At 35.2% G+C, this 19,237-nt stretch overlaps 2 protein-coding genes across 3 annotated transcripts in view; one reads left to right on the top strand and one right to left on the bottom strand.

The window, feature by feature from the left end:
- LOC116166612 (bumetanide-sensitive sodium-(potassium)-chloride cotransporter) overlaps positions 1 to 9,976 on the top strand; it is a 40,061-nt gene extending 30,085 nt beyond the window's left edge. Inside the window, exons 6-17 of the mRNA XM_031481608.1 lie at positions 3,801 to 3,940; positions 3,988 to 4,185; positions 7,371 to 7,602; positions 7,659 to 7,780; positions 7,830 to 7,965; positions 8,015 to 8,226; positions 8,410 to 8,651; positions 8,700 to 8,944; positions 8,990 to 9,305; positions 9,361 to 9,494; positions 9,562 to 9,673; positions 9,722 to 9,976. Coding sequence (XP_031337468.1) covers positions 3,801 to 3,940; positions 3,988 to 4,185; positions 7,371 to 7,602; positions 7,659 to 7,780; positions 7,830 to 7,965; positions 8,015 to 8,226; positions 8,410 to 8,651; positions 8,700 to 8,944; positions 8,990 to 9,305; positions 9,361 to 9,494; positions 9,562 to 9,673; positions 9,722 to 9,857 — 2,225 coding nt within the window. The 3' untranslated portion in view covers positions 9,858 to 9,976. The remainder of the gene's footprint in view (positions 1 to 3,800; positions 3,941 to 3,987; positions 4,186 to 7,370; positions 7,603 to 7,658; positions 7,781 to 7,829; positions 7,966 to 8,014; positions 8,227 to 8,409; positions 8,652 to 8,699; positions 8,945 to 8,989; positions 9,306 to 9,360; positions 9,495 to 9,561; positions 9,674 to 9,721) is intronic.
- A 3,786-nt stretch (positions 9,977 to 13,762) lies between these two features.
- On the bottom strand, positions 13,763 to 18,654 carry LOC116167090 (tetraspanin-5). Of its 2 annotated transcripts, none has more exons than XM_031482330.1 (9): positions 18,300 to 18,654; positions 18,135 to 18,255; positions 18,013 to 18,086; positions 17,890 to 17,964; positions 17,706 to 17,804; positions 15,386 to 15,514; positions 15,286 to 15,336; positions 14,878 to 14,988; positions 13,763 to 14,454 (listed from the first exon to the last, which is right to left on the bottom strand). In XM_031482330.1, the coding sequence occupies exons 1-9, from the start codon at positions 18,408 to 18,410 to the stop codon at positions 14,386 to 14,388; spliced, it is 840 nt and encodes a 279-aa protein (XP_031338190.1). In that variant the 5' UTR covers positions 18,411 to 18,654; the 3' UTR covers positions 13,763 to 14,385. The 2 variants fall into 2 exon arrangements, with proteins under 2 accessions (XP_031338190.1, XP_031338189.1); XM_031482329.1 differs by lacking the exon at positions 14,878 to 14,988 and adding an exon at positions 14,650 to 14,766.
- Positions 18,655 to 19,237: the final 583 nt, after the last annotated feature.

Here is a 19,237-nt window from a genome sequence, read left to right as displayed (position 1 = left end):
CGACGAAGCCCAAAATTTAATTACTTCTCTCCTAAGTCATGGTCTATCTGTGTGCCGATTATACCGTGCCTGTCTTTTTAGTTTTACCCTTAGCGATTTACATATTAATTTGGGACCCCTATGTTTTCCCACGTCCTAGAAATGTTAGAAAACTGAAATTGCGCACACTGATAGATACGATAAATAATTAACTACAATCGCATCCTAAATAATTTCAGATAGAAACCGAGAAAAAAATTAAATCTTTCCAAAAAATCAGTTGGTGCAATTTCAGTTTGCTACCATTTCTACAGCGTCCTAAATTAACGTCATGTAAATCCCTAAAAATGAACATGCACTGTTGTAATCCTGTGATTTCACTATGGATATTACGATGCCATGTATTGCTGGAACAGTCTCCTCACTTTAAACTTTACGAATGGTTTTCATAAATAATAAACATGACTTTATTCTTTAAATATCCCCACAAGAAATAATCTAAAGGACTTAAATTAGGGGAAAAAACCATTTCAAATGCGAATATCTCCGAAACGAATCAATAGAATTTAAAAAGCAAAACAGATTAGTAATCACAATTAAATTGGCTTTCAAATAATGTGCCATTTGCCTAGGCTTCCATTTAAAATTTTAGGGGTTAAGCTCCCTACGTACAGGGGTGAAAACTTGGGTTCATGATTTGTATTCCAAAAGTTGTCCCCCTCGAATACAAAATTGACGTGTTCGAGGATTTTTCGAAATTTCTAAATTTAATACTCTAAAAGCCCTCTGTATACTTCTCGTTGGGCCACTCTGTATATAAAATTTATAAAAATTCTGCATCCGCCAGGAATCGAAGCCAGGCTGTTCATTTTCTACAAATCATATTCGTTTGGCATCATTGTTGAGCAAAAGACATTGTACTGTAAAGTCAAGGTGAGAGGGACTATAGAAGCATCTGTGGTTAAAATTTCTAAAAAAAATTTCCATAAATAAGAAAGTTGGCATTGCGCAAAACATTTTGAATAGTGTTTGAGTAGTTAAAGCTTCGAACGGACGGACGGAAAAAGGAGCCATAATAAGTTGAAAATTAACTAAAAAATGAGAGGTAGAAGGGACCAAAACATTTTTTCCAAACATACTTGCGTTTCTTCTTTAATTTTCTTTGAATATGCTCTTTCTGATTTTGTAAATATTTTTCCAAAATTTATACTTCAAAAGAGCACGCCCCTAAGCCGAGGTGCGACAAAGAAAAAAACTCCGGGTTTCGTCGAGAAATTTTTTACAAAATCGAGAAAGGAAGATTAAGACTTCCAAAACTGCAAAATAATTTCGTTGACTTCCAAAGAATTCCATTGAATTCCAGTAACTTTCAAAAAGAATTCCAGTGAATTCCAGTGAGAATTGTAAGTTGATATTAACGTTGTCAATAAGAAGCTGTTAACAAAAAAATGATATTTGTTTATGTACCTACCTACATATGAGAAAAGTAAGGGGAAACGTTTACGTTGCTATTTTTTACGTGGTTTTTTGCAAGAATTATCCCCAAAATGATGCCGTCCGGAAAGTTGCGAATGTTACTCTCAATACAAAAAGTAAAAACCATTTTCTTTCTTACTTTTGAAAATACACAATGCAATTATACAGGGTTGCTATTAAAGATGGGGCCAAAGCTCTCATGCTCAAACCGTTTGAGATATAGACAAGAAAATTACAACGTTTCGATTTGCAATTATTCCACAAACGAGGTGTGTAATATTTATTTATTTAATCAGTGTGATAACGGCCTCATTAACTTACGAATGCGACAATTGCGCATACGAGGGCGTTAGCCCGAGCTATTGTAAGAGCGTGAGTATGTTAATGGCCGTTAGCCAAGTATTAAATACAACTTCTATACCTACTGCTAAAAACAAAAAATAAAATTGATGCATTTTTTTAAAATTTCAATTGAAGTAGCATAGTTTTCGACGCCAGAGAAAGCAGAAAATCTGAACGTCAAGAAAATTTGTACGTTAAAAATTTTGCTTTTGATTTCAATTTCTCTTTGCTTATATCATGAGTGAGTCTGGAACTCTTCCATCAGACGTTAATGTTAACGTTTACAATAAATAATCTTGATAGGTAGTTGATTTTTGATCGTACATTGTTTGGACAAGGGCTTATCCCACTGAGTTTTGAGTGCGACCGCCGTTTTGATTTTTTTTTAATGGCAACTTATTACTTAAGTATGTCATCTTATACGTCATTAGAAAGCTTTTTTTTTCGCAGGGCCCCCAGGCCGTTGCCTACTCTGCCTAATGGTTAATCCGGCACATCGTTGATTCCTAATAAACAATGCTACAACGCCAGAAAAAAATAAAAACAAAATCTGGCAAATTTCGGTTTTTCTGGCATCTTCGGAAATAGTCAGAATTTCCTGATTTTCTTTACAACATGATAATGATTGTGTAATTGCACAACTTTTCCCTAATAGAACCATCGCCTTAAGTTCTATGGTTTCTGAGAAACCCGTAGGCATCCTTATCTTGGGCACTGCATGGATAATCAAAATTTTTTTTTTTATCGGTTTTGGTACATTTTCCGGTCGCGTATAGGCCCCATAGTTTCATAAATATGAAAAAAACTTAATTTTTGATTTTGAAGTTTTCATAATGCAATAGTTTGTAACATATCCGGTTACATCATATTTAGGCACACCCTGTATACTCCCCGAGTGGGCAGCTATTGAAAATCTTTCACTAGCGATGTACGATATCAGTGGATCCTACTGTCACGGTCCACCAAAGTATGCGTTTGATACATTTTTTAATTTAGACAATAATTTGCCCGTCATTCTTGCAAAACGAATACTGATTTTTTGGGAACGCAGTTCAACCCATTAATTCAATAACCTAAACTTTAAACCGTAACCGCGAAATTTATACTTTTTACAACTGAAAAGATGCTTCAGCTCAATCAATACTTTTAATCTCTATATCTAATAATCAGGGAATCATTCGGCTCAGTACAGATTTTAATTTACTGAAATTTGCATGAAGCGTAATATACTCTTAATTAGTTTTCCATTTTTACAAATTAAATCGGCGATTAAGCTCGTTACTCTGAGTTAATTTCAGGCGTCCAAGGCGAGCGATGCGAATTTAATTTGAAATAAAAAAATTAGAGTTAAATGTAAAACGGAGGTGTGAGAAAAATGTTTACTGAATGTAGAGTCAAGCAGATTTTGGCATAATTTAAAATTATGCCCTTCTATAGCATTAAATCTCACTTGCACGTAGGTAAGTCGCATATCCAGTAAAAGTGTAGCCTGTGAGTAACGACGCTTGAAATTTCATAGACCATTACTCTTGAAACGGTCAATTTTATAGCATTCCACATAATTGCATGGTTGGCTTGTATATCTCCATAATTGGAGCACAATTTCTTGGTTAAGTACACCAACATTGATTTTTTCACATTTCCAACGTAGATTACTAGTAACCCAATTACTTAATTGACCCCATTCAGATATGTTTCTAGTGAGTAACTAGCAACAAGTCATAAATCTTCATATCGTATTAATTGCGCACAATTTATTAGTTGACCCATATTAGTTGTGCGCCTCTTCTACTACGGGCTCTAATAAATTTTGAATTAATGGACAAAGTTACCAATCAAGCGAATTTGAGTACTGAAAAGATAAATACTGTGGAGGCACGAGGGTGGTTGAATTGCGGTTTCCAACAAGGGCGAACTGAAACGAACTGCGCACAATTTCGACAACATAAAACCTCGAAAACATTGAATTCAATTCGATTTATACGCAATATAATCTGTTTCAGTTGAAGTTTTAAAGGATAATTGGGGTCCAATGTATAGGAAGCAAGAGAACGTGAGTTATAACTTTTTCCAAGTATTTGCGGTCTTTTTCCCTTCGGTTACTGGGATTCAAGCTGGTGCTAATATCTCTGGAGATTTAAAAGTAATTATATGCGTTTAACGAGTTTGGAAATTAATTATCAATTTTAGGATCCGGCGTCATCCATTCCAAAAGGAACCCTCTTGGCGTTATTAATTTCTATGATTTCATACGTCACGTTCGTTTTCTTTGCTGGAGCAGCAGCAATGAGAGATGCAAGTGGAAGTTTGGCTGATTTGGCCAACAATACATTAACACAGTGTGTTTCCGATTTAAGCTGCCACTATGGACTTTTCAACAGTTATTCGGTAAGTCGGTAACGACTAGGTACATATTCACCTTTTTTGCAGAGATTAGGTGTACCATTTATTTGCGTTGACTAAAAGGTATTTCGCGTGATGGAAGTACGTAGATATATCATATTAAATACCATTTTATCTATTAAAGGCAAGGTTGTCTTTGTCTCGTTTTGATACAATCTAACTTAATTGGTTACTAATTGTGTATACGGTGCGTTTATGGCTCGACCATTAATTGCTCGTAAGTTTAGGGTTACGCAATTTCCAAAAATAGAGTATTTTAAGTGCTTTTCAATATAGGAGACAATTTTGCGTTTAATGGTTTAATTTAGTGCGTGCACATTAAACTAGATATAACTTCTTTACATTTGCAACCCCGAATTTCAAAAATATGAACAGTAATTCTCTTCCATCGTAGGCAGACTTGAAGATAATGATTTCATTCTACGAATTAATTCTTGACCACCTGATGCGAAATTTAATCTCATTTTTTTATCTTCTATTATTCATTGTTGAGGACCAATCTGATCATTTAAAACTTTACGTGACTTGCCACCTTTCCCGTTTAAAAATTGACCCAGAATTAACCCTCACTACAACCTAGGGCCTTCGGAAAAACGTTTTGTATTTGTCGTCAACTTTTCATGCTATTTTCTCAGCGGAATGAGGGGTGGAGAGGAACGTTTTCGTGCGATGAAGAGAACGATATTCGTGAAGGGATTAGGAATACCAAATCGCACTTCGAATTAGTAGATTTTTTTGACATATAAGATTTCTTTGCAGGATAATTTTGAAATACGATTTTGGGTAAAATGTAATACAAAACTTGTCAGTAAAATGACATTTTCCTCGCCAGTAATGTGTAATGTGTGTGATGTGTAATGTGTCTCTGTGACACGATAAATGTCTTAAATGACTCCTGTCATCACTGACAGATTGGCATTAATCTAAAGTTATACAGGGTGGCCATTTGAAAACGAAACAGTGCCTATTTTGGGGACCTCAAAACATCTACGAAGAAATCCTCGGACCCGTCAATTTTTTATTCAAGGGGGAACCATTTTTTTGCTAGTTTCGCCCCCTTGAGGGCAAAGTTCTAGCGGGGGTGACAAGCGCCCCCAAAATTTTAAATCGAATGGGGGTAGGTATGTATGTGGACCCTTACGTTTTAAATCGCTACTAATTTGCCTAGCCGATACAGGGGCTAATAAAAGTTACAAAAACGTGGCAACATTTTCTTATGAAAAAAAATGCTTGTAAATGAATGAGTTAAATAACAAAAATAAAGACAACAATAAATACCAAAAATGTTGTTCTCCTACATTCTGAACCGTACTTGTTGTTTTTTTTTCTTTTTAATACTCGTGTCTCGTAGGTATTATAGAGCAGCATTTTGAAGTTTAATAGTGATTGTCAATTACTGTTGTCAGATCATAGTCGTTATTTAGTTGCAAAATCCGTACATTGAACAGTGATAATGGTTTATTGCTGAAAGATTTGAAATAATTTCTGTTTAATCTACAACACCAGAATCGACAGGTCCGTCGTAAGTACATTTTGGAATTGGTTCAAAAATTTAGGGAAACTGGGTCTGTGGTTAATAAAAAACGTGAAATGGATAACCCAGTAGTAAATGAAGCTTCAGAAGTGGATATTTCAGGCCATATTGTGCAAGATCCCACACTGAGCACAAGGAAATTGTCAATCGTGTCTGGTATTACTAGAAACAGCATTCAGAAGATATTTAAAAAAACACAAGTTCCATCCGTACAAAATACATCTCGTACTCGTTCTTTTTCCTAAACGGTACTGTGAATCGTCACAACTGTCGCTATTGGGCTGATTCAAATCCCAGAATAGTTCGTGAGGTGCATGTACACAAAATCCTGAAAAATTGAATGTTTGGGCTGGCATTTTTGGTAACCATATCGTAGGCCCCTTCTTTTTACCTGGCAATTTAACAGGAGGAATGTACCTGGAGTTATTAGAAAATATGATTCATCGAGTATTATACTAGAAAATAACGAGTACTTGGAAAATCGCCTAGTATTTCAGCAAGATGGTGCGCCACTTCATTATGCTGTAAGGGTTCGTCAATATTTGGACCAAACGTTTCCAGGACAATGGATTCGAAGAAGAGGAGCTATTGAATGGCCTCCTCATTCCCCGGACTTAAGTCCGTTAGATTTTTTTTTACGAGGCCAAACTACAATTTATGGTAGTCAGCCAACTTGCGACAAAGAATAATTGATGAATGTCGTCAAATTACACCAGAAGTTTTTCAAAATGTACGGAAAAGGTTCGAACAAAACCTGTATTATTGAATGGAAGTCGAAAGGTATCACTCGACCCCCCATTCGATTTAAAATTTTGGGGGCGCTTGTCACCCCCGCTATGGCTTTGCCCTCAGGGAGGCGAAACTAGCAAAAAAATGGTTCCCCCTTAAATCAAAAATTGACGGGTCCGAGGATTTTTTCATAAATGTTTTGAGGTCCCCAAAATAGGCTCTGTTTCGTTTTCAAATGGCCACCCTGTATATAAAAATTGAAATTTTATATTAAAATATGATTTCGGGTGGAATTTGATACAGAACTCTAGAAAAAACTCGTCAGTAAAATGACATTACTTGACTCGGAAATTAAAGTACTCGGCCCCAAAGAGTACACAAAAAAATTCCCCGGGATGAGTATAGAAGCCCATATTCTAATTATGAGTTTAGACAATTTTTGGAAAAAATATTTACTTAATGTTTGAAAGGCTGTATCTCGAAAGCTGCTGGAGCTACAGAGCTATTTTTGATCGCACATTGTAGGAAGTTTTATCCTCTTCATAGACGATTTTTCGTGCAATATTTACGAAAAATTGAAAAAAGTCTGGAAAAGTGGAGATTTTTCGACCACTACTCAGCTAGCACACGTGTTACCTTTCTCCTCCACATCGATTCCCCAAATTCGACTCAATTTCAATAACAAAAATCGTGGAGACGTCTTTTGTTGGTCAAAATTGTGCAAAAAATGCGACGTCAAAGTTCTCGAACTATTTTGATAAAGTCAGTAAAGGCGAAGGGCACTGTTCGCTTTCGTGCTTTAAAAAGTGCATCCGTTTCGCGTCCAAAAAGAGCCGTTTTACCCAAGAAACAACCTCCTAGGATAGTTGAATAAAAATGTACGTATTGATTTATATTATTTTTATAGGTCATGCAATTAATGTCAGGTTGGGGTCCATTCATTTACGCAGGCTGCTTCGCCGCCACTTTAAGTACAGCTCTTACAAATTTACTATCAGTTCCTCGACTTATCCAGGCCTTAGGAATTGACAGGATTTATCCCGGCTTAATTTTCTTTTCTAAAGGATACGGCAAAGCTGGAGAACCCTATCGTGGATATGTATTAACGTTTTTTGTAGCAGCAGCTTTTATATTAATTGGTAAGTAGACTCGCGATTCAATTACTTGCGTATTTAATAATCCTTTTTTGTTATAGCCGATTTGAATGCTATAGCGCCCTTAATATCGAACTTCTATTTAGCGTCGTACGCCTTAATAAATTTCTGTACCTTTCACGCGGCTTTAATAAAACCATTGGGATGGAGACCGACATTTCGAGTAAGCTAAATCTTTTTTACAAGAATGTTTAATTACACCATTTCTATAGTATTACAACACATGGCTAAGCTTGGCAGGGTTCCTTATGTGCGTCGTGATCATGTTTCTCATCAACTGGCTTTCGTCTCTTATTACGTTCATCGTAATTCTCACCCTCTATCTCATCGTTGTATACAGAAAACCAGGTTAGTACGAAGGTAAACAAATGTTTTATTAATATAATGGCATTTTTAGATGTAAACTGGGGATCCTCCACTCAAGCTCAGACTTACAAAACTGCGCTAACGACGTCCCACCGTCTGATTAATATCGGTGAACACGTCAAAAATTATCAGCCTCAAATATTGTTATTGTGTGGAAAACCACAGGCCCGACCGCCCTTACTTGATTTTGCCAATTTGATTACTAAAAATAATTCTTTATTGATCATCGCAGAAATCGCCGAGGTATGTATTTAGTAATTTTGTATTGTGCTGTCCGATTTTGAAATATTATTTATAAAATATGTGGGTAGTTAAGCAATTATTTCTAAAAATATACTTTGCAATTAGTTCAGTTTTATTACCCTCTAAAATTGTGCATGTTGCAAAGCGTGTAGGCAATTTGGTAAAAACGTTTATGTATTTCAGAACCGATTAAGTTATCGTGCACGGGCAAGTAGAACCAAAGCGGCATATCAATGCCTAAGAGAGCAAAAGGTCAAGGCCTTTTACTGCCTGGTTGATGGTATGGACTTTGAAACAGGAGCAACAGCTTTGCTACAAACAACGGGCATTGGAAAATTGATTCCCAACGTTCTGATGATGGGATTTAAAAACGACTGGAAAGTGTGCAACACAGACCAGCTCAACGCCTACTTCAACGTTTTACAGTAACTACCTCTTCAAAACACTCAACCTCAATTAACGAAAGCTTTTAGTAACGCCTTTGAAAATCGACTAGCCGTAGCAATCTTGCGCCTTCCAGACGGCCTCGATTACAGCAGAATATTGGAAGAAGACGAGAACGCGACAACCCCCAATGCTGATCTAACCCTGTCTCAACACCCCTCAACTCATGCTTTCCCAAATATATCCAGAGCGATGATGCACGCTGATTCTAACTTGGATATTTCACACATCGACGTCTCAGAAAGTATAGTCTCCTCTTCATATCCGAGCATTAGTAAGCGCTAGTCTTTTCTAACAGCCAATAAAATGATCATTTTAGACTTAGTTGCCCCCGCTAAAAACGGAAGCACGCTTTTAAACAAGAACATTAAAAACAAAAAGAAAGGTCTCGCGGAAAAGATCTTGTTCACGTCTCCCACAGGGCAACAATTACCTAAAGCAGTTTTTGATACAATGACTATATTCAAAAAGAAACAAAGTAAAGGCACCATTGACGTTTGGTGGTTATACGATGACGGAGGGCTTACTATGCTTTTACCGTATATCATCTCCACACGACAAGGCTGGTCAAATTGCAAATTACGGGTGTTTGCATTAGCGAATAATAAGCAAGAATTAGAACTGGAAGAGCGAAAGTAAGTCACCGTCTTGCATGCACGCAAATCAAATCCGCATTTGTTACACTTTCAGTATGGCTAATTTGCTATCGAAGTTTCGCTTAGACTATTCCAGTTTACAAATGGTACAGCTTTCTGATAAACCAAAACCAAAGACTGTAGAGTTCTTTGATACGATTATAGAAGATTACAGGGATAACGGAAGTGGTGCGTAATAAGTTTTAAATTAGTTTTGCGGTTATGAAAGTAATTAAATTCTATTTTTGCAATTTAGAGTACCAAATCACGGATATTGAATTGGCGACGCTCCAAGAAAAAACTAACAGGCACTTGAGATTAAGGGAACTGCTGTTAGAAAATTCGTGTGAAGCCAATTTAGTAGTGATGTGAGTATAATCAATCTGGTCTTCGTAAACAATAACACAATTTTTTAGGTCACTTCCGATGCCCCGGAAGGGATCCGTTCCACCCCCTTTATATATGGCCTGGTTGGAAGCTTTAACGAAAGATCTTCCACCTTATTTACTAATCAGGGGCAACCAACAGTCGGTCCTGACGTTTTACTCATAGTTTGTATTTATTTATTGGTAGGTACTTAATTCATTTTATGTGATAATGTAAACGAATTTCTCTTACGTAAGTTATTTTATTTTAAAGACGTATTATAATTAAAGTATTTTAAATTTTTATCCACAGTCTTTTTTGATATCATGAAACGCATGCTATTTTTATACTAGTGTTAAGCATTTATACCTAAATGTAAAGATTACCAAAGTACCTTTGTCAATTTCCAATGTCTCAGTTTCGTATAATTTAATTAAACCATTTGTACAACATTGGACATTATTTAATTAACAGACAGGGGAAATAGCTCGGGAAATAGTAAAAAAAACACAATCAAAGGCTCAATGAGAGAATATTGGCATCGTCTTTGGCAACTCCTTGATGATGACCTACCTAAAAACTTCACCTGATCCTTAAGGTCAACGGATTTGTTCGATCCATCCCCTTTCACATTTTTAAAAGTATTTCATCACACGCGTCTGATTGAAACTCTTGCGATCAGTTTTTTAGGCTCTTCAAATCCTTGTAATGATTTTTCAACTTTGTTTTTCGCATTATTTAATTTCTTCCAATTTCTCAGGTCCTTCCTTCAAGTCACACTTTCATTTAACTTCAAATCCTCCATATCTTTTCGTGTCTGAATAATTTGTTAGTTTTTTAACGTTGTTTGGTCGCTTCAATTTGTTCAGTCTATTCAACATTTTCTGGTCGCTTTTTAAGGTATACTCTGTTTTTTAACTAGGAAGACAGATTTAAAAGTTCCCGCAAAAAATCTTAGTTTCGATTGGCTCGCGCTGAGCCCACTTTACACCCAGGTAAAATTGATATTGACATGATTTAAGTATTTAACTGTCAAATTTAATCGCGATTCTCGCGTTTCTTATTAATTTTGGGGCGTAGAATCCAAAACAATTCGTACTTTTTCGATTAGACTTCTCAATCAAAAGTTATAGACTAGAAACCAATTTCGAAAGAAAATTCAAAGGGCTGTAACTTTTGAACTAGTAGCCCAATCTTGGAACTGTTTGAAATTATGGATTCTACAGGCCACATTCTATAAGAAAAATTTTTTTCCCGGTCGATCTGAGGCAATTTTTTGTTCGGCGCTCAAAAAAAGGCAGTGTATAACCTGCCCTTTTTACCAAAAACAACTACACCAAAATTTCCCGGGAAAACACTTTTTCTTATTAATTTTGAGGCGTAGAATCCCAAACAATTCGTACTTTTTCGATTAGACCTCTCAATCAGAAGTTATAGACTAGAAACCAATTTCGAAGGAAAATTCAAAGGGCTGTAACTTTTGAACTAGTAGCCCAATCTGAGCCAATTTTTTGTTCGGCGCTCAAAACACGGCAGTGTATACCCTTTCTTTTTTACCAAAAATCGACTACACCAAAATTTCCCAGGAAAACATTTTTTCTTATCAATTTTGGGGCGTAGAATCCAAAACAATTCGTACTTTTTCGATTAGACTTCTCAATCAAAGGTTATAGACCAGAAACCAATTGCGAAAGAAAATTCAAAGGGCTGTAACTTTTGAACTAGTAGCCCAATCTTCAAACTGTTTGAAATTATGGATTCTACAGGGCACCTTCTATAAGAAAATTTGTTTTCCCGGTCGATCTGAGACAATTTTTTTTCGGGTCTCAAAAAAAGGCAGTGTAAAACCTTCCTTTTTTACCAAAAATCAACTACACCAAAATTTCTCGAGAAAACACTTTTTTTTATTAATTTTGGGGCGTAGAATCCAAAACAATTCGTACTTTTTCGATTAGACGTCTCAATCAAAAGTTATAAACTAGAAACCAATTTCGTAAGAAAATTCAAAGGGCTGTAACTTTTGAACTAGTAGCCCAATCTTCGAACTGTTTGAAATTATGGATTCTACAGGCCACATTCTATAAGAAAATTTTTTTCCGGTCGATCTGAGGCAATTTTTTCTTCGGGCATCAAAAAAAGGCAGTGTATAACCTTCCTTTTTTACCAAAAATCGACTACACCAAAATTTCTCGGGAAAACACTTTTTCTTATTAATTTTGGTGCGTAGAATCCAAAACAATTCGTACTTTTTCGATCAGACTTCTCAATCAAAAGTTATAGACTAGAAACCAATTTCGAAAGAAAATTCAAAGGGCTGTAACTTTTGAACTAGTAGCCCAATCTTGGAACTGTTTGAAATTATGGATTCTACAGGCCACATTCTATAAGAAAATTTTTTTCCGGTCGATCTGAGACAATTTTTTTTTCGGGCTCAAAAAAAGGCAGTGTATAACCTTCCTTTTTTACCAAAAATCGACTACACCAAAATTTCTCGGGAAAACACTTTTTCTTATTAATTTTGGGGCGTAGAATCCAAAACAATTCGTACTTTTTCGATTAGACTTCTCAATCAAAAGTTATAGACTAGAAACCAATTGCGAAAGAAAATTCAAAGGGCTGTAACTTTTGAACTAGTAGCCCAATCTTCAAACTGTTTGAAATTATGGATTCTACAGGGCACCTTCTATAAGAAAATTTGTTTTCCCGGTCGATCTGAGACAATTTTTTTTCGGGTCTCAAAAAAAGGCAGTGTAAAACCTTCCTTTTTTACCAAAAATCAACTACACCAAAATTTCTCGAGAAAACACTTTTTCTTATTAATTTTGGGGCGTAGAATCCAAAACAATTCGTACTTTTTCGATTAGACTTCTCAATCAAAAGTTATAGACCAGAAACCAATTGCGAAAGAAAATTCAAAGGGCTGTAACTTTTGAACTAGTAGCCCAATTTTCAAACTGTTTGAAATTATGGATTCTACAGGGCACATTATATAAGAAAATTTTTTTTCCCGGTCTATCTGAGACAATTTTTTTTTCGGCCCTCAAAAATAGGCATGTTGGATCCTCGGTTTATTTGGAAAAAGTGCTTGTCTTGATCCCCTCTATCACCCAATTTTTTTTTACATGTGGTCATGTGGCACCCTGTATAACAGCAGCAGCAGACGTGTGACGAACCTCTATCCGCACTCGGTTACCCTTAGTTGCATTGATGACCAGTTAAGCCAGAAGCGATACCGGAAGTTTCAATGTGGGAACGAATAGATCATATATCACATATAAACTTATACAAATTGTTCTTATTTCGCCAAATAAGAGGGTAACCCTCTTATCTCGAACGCAGTGTATATATAGATTAAAAGTTGTTGTGTTTAGACTGAGTGTTTTGCTATCACTCTTCAACAGTTAGCCGAGCCAAATTGTAGATAATGAAAAATTGTGCCTAATATATGTTTATTAAAGCGTGTGTATATCAACAATAAAATTACAAACACACATGGTATTCCAACATTAATACTCGAAATCTTATATTGTGTACGCTTGTTACAAGCGCGTTCACATTTTCGCAAAGCGAAAAGTATATATACTTTTATTGAACAAAAAACCGTATAAGTTTCAGACGAGGAAAATTAAATACTGCATATACAGGGTGGTAACTGGAAAATTGAATTTTATGATGAGGCAAAATGTCACCTTAAGACTGCTTTCACATTATTGGCGGTTTTTAAGCCGCGCGATTCGCCTATTGTCCGCGCAACTGATCAGTAGATCAAAAAGAAGTGTTGATTGGTCGGAATTCGTTTCACTATTGATATTTGACTGACTTACCGACACTACAAAGATTAAGCTCACATTATGGCATTAGCAAAAATTGGCACGGAAACTTAGTCAGAAGAACACCCAAAATGTAAAGTTTTTCTTTATTTTGTACCATTTGACAATGTAACAAATTAATAGGTTTTTTTTTAATTGCGTAGGATCTATTGTTCACAAAGTAAAAGTAAATTGGCAGATCCTTAAACAAACTTATTTAAAATGAAATTGGCAGTTAGTAACTCAATACAGCATTATGAGGATCCATATTTTCATTAAATTAAAAATATCACATGTTAGTTTATTCTAGTTTTATAAATAATCTAATCACACGTTATAATGAAAATTGTTTCATCAATACAAAGACGTGTGTAATGGAATGTATTAACAATATCAGGAGTCAAGTTTGTTCATACAAAACTATTGGCTTCACAAACTACCAAGTACAATTATTACAACAATAGTTACAAACTAGTCAGTTACAAAATGAACAAAGTTTTTGGGCGTGTTTGTTGTTTACTCAAATACTAGGTCGAGGACGCGAACAACTAAAATAGTGTATAAAACAGAGAGATCGTTTGCCTGAACTGTTACTGGAACAAGAGTGATGAACAAATACGCCCATTGATACAAGTTGATAAAAATTTCTCTTAAATTTACAATGGAAAAATCTTGGAATTAATAAATAGATTTTCTTTTAGTCACGAAGACATAATATAGAAATATATTATTTATAGCAGCGCTTTTTTTTATACAAGTATTAACACTATACATATATGTACATGTCAATTATTAACATTATACGAAATAAACGTTTAAACAACATCAATGCGGTTAAAAGAAGTCGAGTCCCAAGCTATGCGACAACGAAAATTGTACTACACAGCTACGGGAGTTCTTGATTGTCAGTGCCACTTTGCTTTCTGTGCAAATATGTCAGCTCTTAAATTTTGAGCAAAACATATTCCCAAAATCTGGAAAGAGATTTAGAAATTCAATTACAGTACAAGACTCGATGAGGGGAGCATCAACAGTCATGCACTACCGCTCAGTCTGTTTAAATTTCAGTTTAGTTAAACTACGATTAAGTAACCTGTTTACTTAAGCTGAAGTTTGAACTCACTTTCTTCAATTATACTCAATTCACAAAATAATGAAAAAAAGCATACCTGAGCAAATAAAATAAAAATAGCACACGTTGTTAAGGAAATCATGTTCCTTTCTATCCATTCCTCTACTGACTGAATGCAACCTTTTTCGTAAATAATTTTCGAGACATCAAAATTCTGAAATGTGGACACTGAAAACTTAGAAACACAAAACGCAAGACGGGTGCAAACTAAACATGCAAAGCAAAGCAATTGTTGAAAGGTTTATTGCCGTAACAGAGTAGGTACCTGTAAAACCATTATCCCTACAGTGACACCTGCCACCGGCACAAGATTACTTTCAATCCACTCCTCCCCGGCCCTTAGACAGCCACGTTCGAAAATGTGCCGTTCACCAGGCTGTTGTTAGTAAAATTTAATGTTAGTAATGCACATTACATACAGGTAGATGTTATATTTTAAATTGAGCGGTTGTCACGTTACATAATATGCAAGTGCAAATTGAAGTTTCTTAATTTTCCTGTAGGGACTGGGACATATGCAAAAAGAGGGGTAAAATAACGAAGGAGTGGTACTAATTTATGGATTTTTTTCAATAAGCAGATTAGAATTACACTGATCCAATGCCTCAGATTGTTAAAATAATAGATTTGCAAAGCACCAAGTTAGTTAAAAGCAAATTTAAATCGTACTTACAAAACCAGGTTTCCGCACGTCGTACCCGCATTGTTTGTTTTTTATAACTTCCTAAAAGAAACACGTTACATTTCCATTACTGCTAGTTAACTCAACTTACGTTAGATTTACGTTTACAACAAGAAAATGGAACACCGCACGCTTCGCGACTACCGATGTCGCGAGAGGAACAGTTAAAATAGTTGTTTCTGTCCCAGTCCTTTGGTCCCTCTATTCCACAACATTGCAACTGCAATGATAAAGAATAGTTACTTTACTGATTACTGTTTTACTATCTTGGAATTGCTTATAAAATAAATAAAAAAATTCAAAAAAACTTAAAAAAAAACAATAAAAAGTTGAAGATGGCGTAGATAATTTTTTTTAATTTCACGACGAAGATGATTTAAATCAAGTAGCTTGTATTAAAAAAACAAAGTTACACAATTGGTTAAATTTAAAGTTCCTTACACAAGTACAATTACACACAATACAAGTTGATTTCTTAGCAGCTTTAGGTAACAGTTTCTGTGAAAGTGAAGTAGGTCGGTTTTTGAAAATTCGTATAGAGGATCGCTGTCAAATATTTTCAAAATGGTGGCACTTCCGAAAATACCGGAAGTATCTATTAACTTCGTTATTTGAGGTGGCAACCCCTGCTTTTTGTTGAATTTTTGGATTCTACGTGAATTTTCAGTTCTTTTGACACCCACATGTCAATATCTACAATTTATAGCTTTTAAGTTATTTTGACTTTAAAAAAAATGGCGGATGAAAAAGGTACCTTGAAAATTGATTTCTTGAAAACGGTTGCAGTTATGTCAATCCATTTTTACCAGTGCATAGAGAAAGAATGGGGTTTTCTTACTTAAAAAAAGTTAAGTTGCGTATGACCGCACCTATGGAGATGCAATAATTTGTTTAGGGGTGCGATTTGAAATTTTAAAAAAAATTTGACATTTGGCGAAGGTCAAACAAAAATATTATTTTTTTGATAAACTGCCTAAAAAAATCTGCCTCACTTTTCCGTTGTGTGCGTCTTTTTCTGATTTTTGACTCAAAAGCTGAACAATTTCGAGGTGCTTCGACTACTCTGATATTAGCTCACTTCTTTGCAAGCTGTCAAATTGGTTTTTCAGACTATTGGGTCGATAGCCTTGCAACATAAAGAAATTAAACTAGGAATGGAATTGAGCTGAGTCAAGCTTTTTTGAAACTTGGAAACCATAGATGTCCAGCCCGGCTCGACAAAACTAACTTCAGTTCAACTCGAAGTAACAAAGCAATGGAAAGATAAATATGCTTTAATAATCATGTAATTTTAATAAGTTGACAGGCCGTTTCAAATTCTAGGGCCACCATAGGCACCTCGGAAACTGTAAGAGATAGGTAGTTCAAATTTGGCAAAGTTGCGTATTTTGATGCTTAACAAAAGGCAGTTTTGAAACTGAAAAAATTCCGTCTACTTTCGGAGATATCCTGTAAAAACGAAATTTTGCAAAACCGTTTTTATTTTTTACCGAAGTTATTTAAAAAGATATTTCACACTCATTATTATGGCCACTCTTTTCCCTCTGCAAGATGAGTTTTAAATTTTAAGTCTGACGTTTCGTCTCTCGTTAACAATCATCAACTTTGTTTTTTCTTATGGAAGTCATTTTTACTATTTGTCATTTGATAGAGCATTTTTTCCTGATTTCAAAAATGTACATTCTTGATAAGAAATGGGGCTATTAATTCGTAAAAACGGAAGAAACTACGAACATACACTACCCAAGACAAAGTTGGCCAGGCAAAAAGAATATTTTAACAATATTTAAAAAATAGTGATGTTATGAAAATTAAAATTCTTGTTATTATTTTCAGTTGCTAAACAACCCTCACAAAGAACACTAAATTCCCCACATTACCTCCTTTCTATAGTAGGATATATGAAATATTCGAGGAAATATTTCTCTGAAGTGAATATACAATACATGTCCCTATACATTTTGGATTGAATACACATTATAATTTTGTTTTTTTTTAGATATGAATTTAATTATTTTGTTATTGTTTAGTTCTGTTAAGATTTTGAGTTTTTCTTGTGTTTCTTTCTTTTTCTTTTTTCTTATTACACTAAATAATTGCGCGTCTATTAATTATGTATTGTCCTGTAATTGGAATGTTCTGTTCTGTTGGGTAATAAATCTCTATTATTATTATTCTCGTTATTATTATAACATATTGAATGCAATGTAGGAAACAAAACATTATGCGAGTCACTCTGTAATTGGGCGCAAGCCTGTTGAGGGCCCAGAACAAGAGAGAGATAATAAATAAATAAAAAAACCTTTGGGCTTTGGGTTACTTGGCAAAATTATTAGGTACTTGTTTTGGTCTCCTTCGCTGTCTAATTTTTTAAAACCCTAAATATTGAAGAAAGGTGGCATTGTACATACCCAATCCTCTTGAATCCAGTCAATTAAGTTTTGCTGGTCCGGATCTTCGCGATAATGAATTATAAAAGTTTGAAAGCCAGCAGTTGCTTGAGATTTGATCTACAAAAACATTATTACATACCACAAAATGGGAAAGTAACAGTAATTTGTGTTAATGAATCTTTGATTATCGGTAGCTACTTACCCAGTCCTTGAAAACGAAGCCAAGAATGCCAGCTGTCATTTCCAGCAATAACAAGATTGATAAAAAAATAGCGTACTAAAATATTGAGACTGCAATCAAGATTATTAATTCAATTACACTTACAGCTGCCAGTAAGCAAGTATTCTCCCTTAGTGCCCCTACACAACCGGTAAATCCAATAATGAATGTAACGGAACCTGTAAATTGCACATAGAAAGGACCACGTTTAAACAGTACCCGCATACCTATGCATATAAGAACGAAAGCGGGGTCTAAGGCGACATTTGCGACTCGCCCCAGATTATTAAATATATCCTTCTCGCTCCAGGCCCACACGCCGATTGTTAAGATTCCTAAACCGAGTAGCTACAACGGAATATTGTAAGCAAGCCATAACGAAAGCGACATACCCAAAACAACACGTTAAAGCCGAAGATCATGTACTTGAGGCACCCGCTTACTTCGCTCGTTTCTCGTTTGTACTTCCTCACTGGCACGTTTGATAAGTTATGTACAGCCATTCTTTCTTAAGTGTAGCGCTACAAACACAATTAACACGAAAACATCGCTGAGGTAGCAGTGGTTGCAACAGCAGGTGGCATGTTGAAAGGTGAAAATGATGACAAAGACCACTTTTTAAATCGTTAACACCATCGATTTTTAGTTTCTAGAAATGCTGCTTGATTCGTTGAAACATAACCGTTTCTGATAATAATAACTTAATTTCTTCGAAATCTGTTGTTTGTGTACAAAGAAAATCGTGAACTGAAGGTGGAGGGAGGTGGTAGAAAATGACAGGTAATCAATGATTGCAAAAGAAACCTGTAAACGTTGAGATTTCATTTCTCTGAATTAGGTAGGTATATAACTTTCTAATTGACGCGCACGTTAATTAAATTCAAATAAAGTAAAGAGATAAGATTTGTTTATTTTATTGATAAATAATATTTCTATATGGCGCCATCTATGAATATAATATATGGATTCAACATTTATACAACAGAGAGTGACACTGTTGGGGATCAGTGGGTGGTAGGTACCGAAAGGGTCAAAGGGCTGTTCATTGAAGCTATTCAACTATAATTAATCTTATCTAATCAGCGATAATTTCGTTTATCTAAAAGGACAATGAGGCGTTGCTTTTGCTTCTTGCATTAGCGTACCTACAGTCCTCAAGGGAAGTTCCGTTATACTCCTACATACCTAGGCTTTATATTTACCCTTTTTCGTCTTCATTTTGGGTGTCCAATTTTGTTGGAGTGTCGGTTTTTTTCTTTCCACTTTGAATCTTCCGCTGTAAGTATCATTGAATAACGAACACTCAACGGCTTTATTTACAAACCGGGAA

Source organism: Photinus pyralis, unplaced genomic scaffold (assembly GCF_008802855.1).
Source record: "Photinus pyralis isolate 1611_PpyrPB1 unplaced genomic scaffold, Ppyr1.3 Ppyr1.4_LG3b, whole genome shotgun sequence".
NCBI classification, from domain to species: domain Eukaryota; kingdom Metazoa; phylum Arthropoda; class Insecta; order Coleoptera; family Lampyridae; genus Photinus; species Photinus pyralis.
Note: the sequence above shows the minus strand (reverse complement) of the source record. Positions and strands in the feature narration are given on the sequence as shown.

Bases quoted from the DNA above. Each gene is read 5' to 3' on its own strand.
- LOC116167090 (XM_031482329.1), bottom strand. From the start codon at position 18,410: ATGGCTGTACATAACTTATCAAACGTGCCAGTGAGGAAGTACAAACGA. The intron at 17,965-18,012 runs GTAAGTGTAATT...TCAATATTTTAG, and splicing joins ATACTTGCTTACTGGCAGCT to TACGCTATTTTTTTATCAAT. The intron at 17,805-17,889 runs GTAAGTAGCTAC...ATGTTTTTGTAG, and splicing joins GCTTCGTTTTCAAGGACTGG to ATCAAATCTCAAGCAACTGC.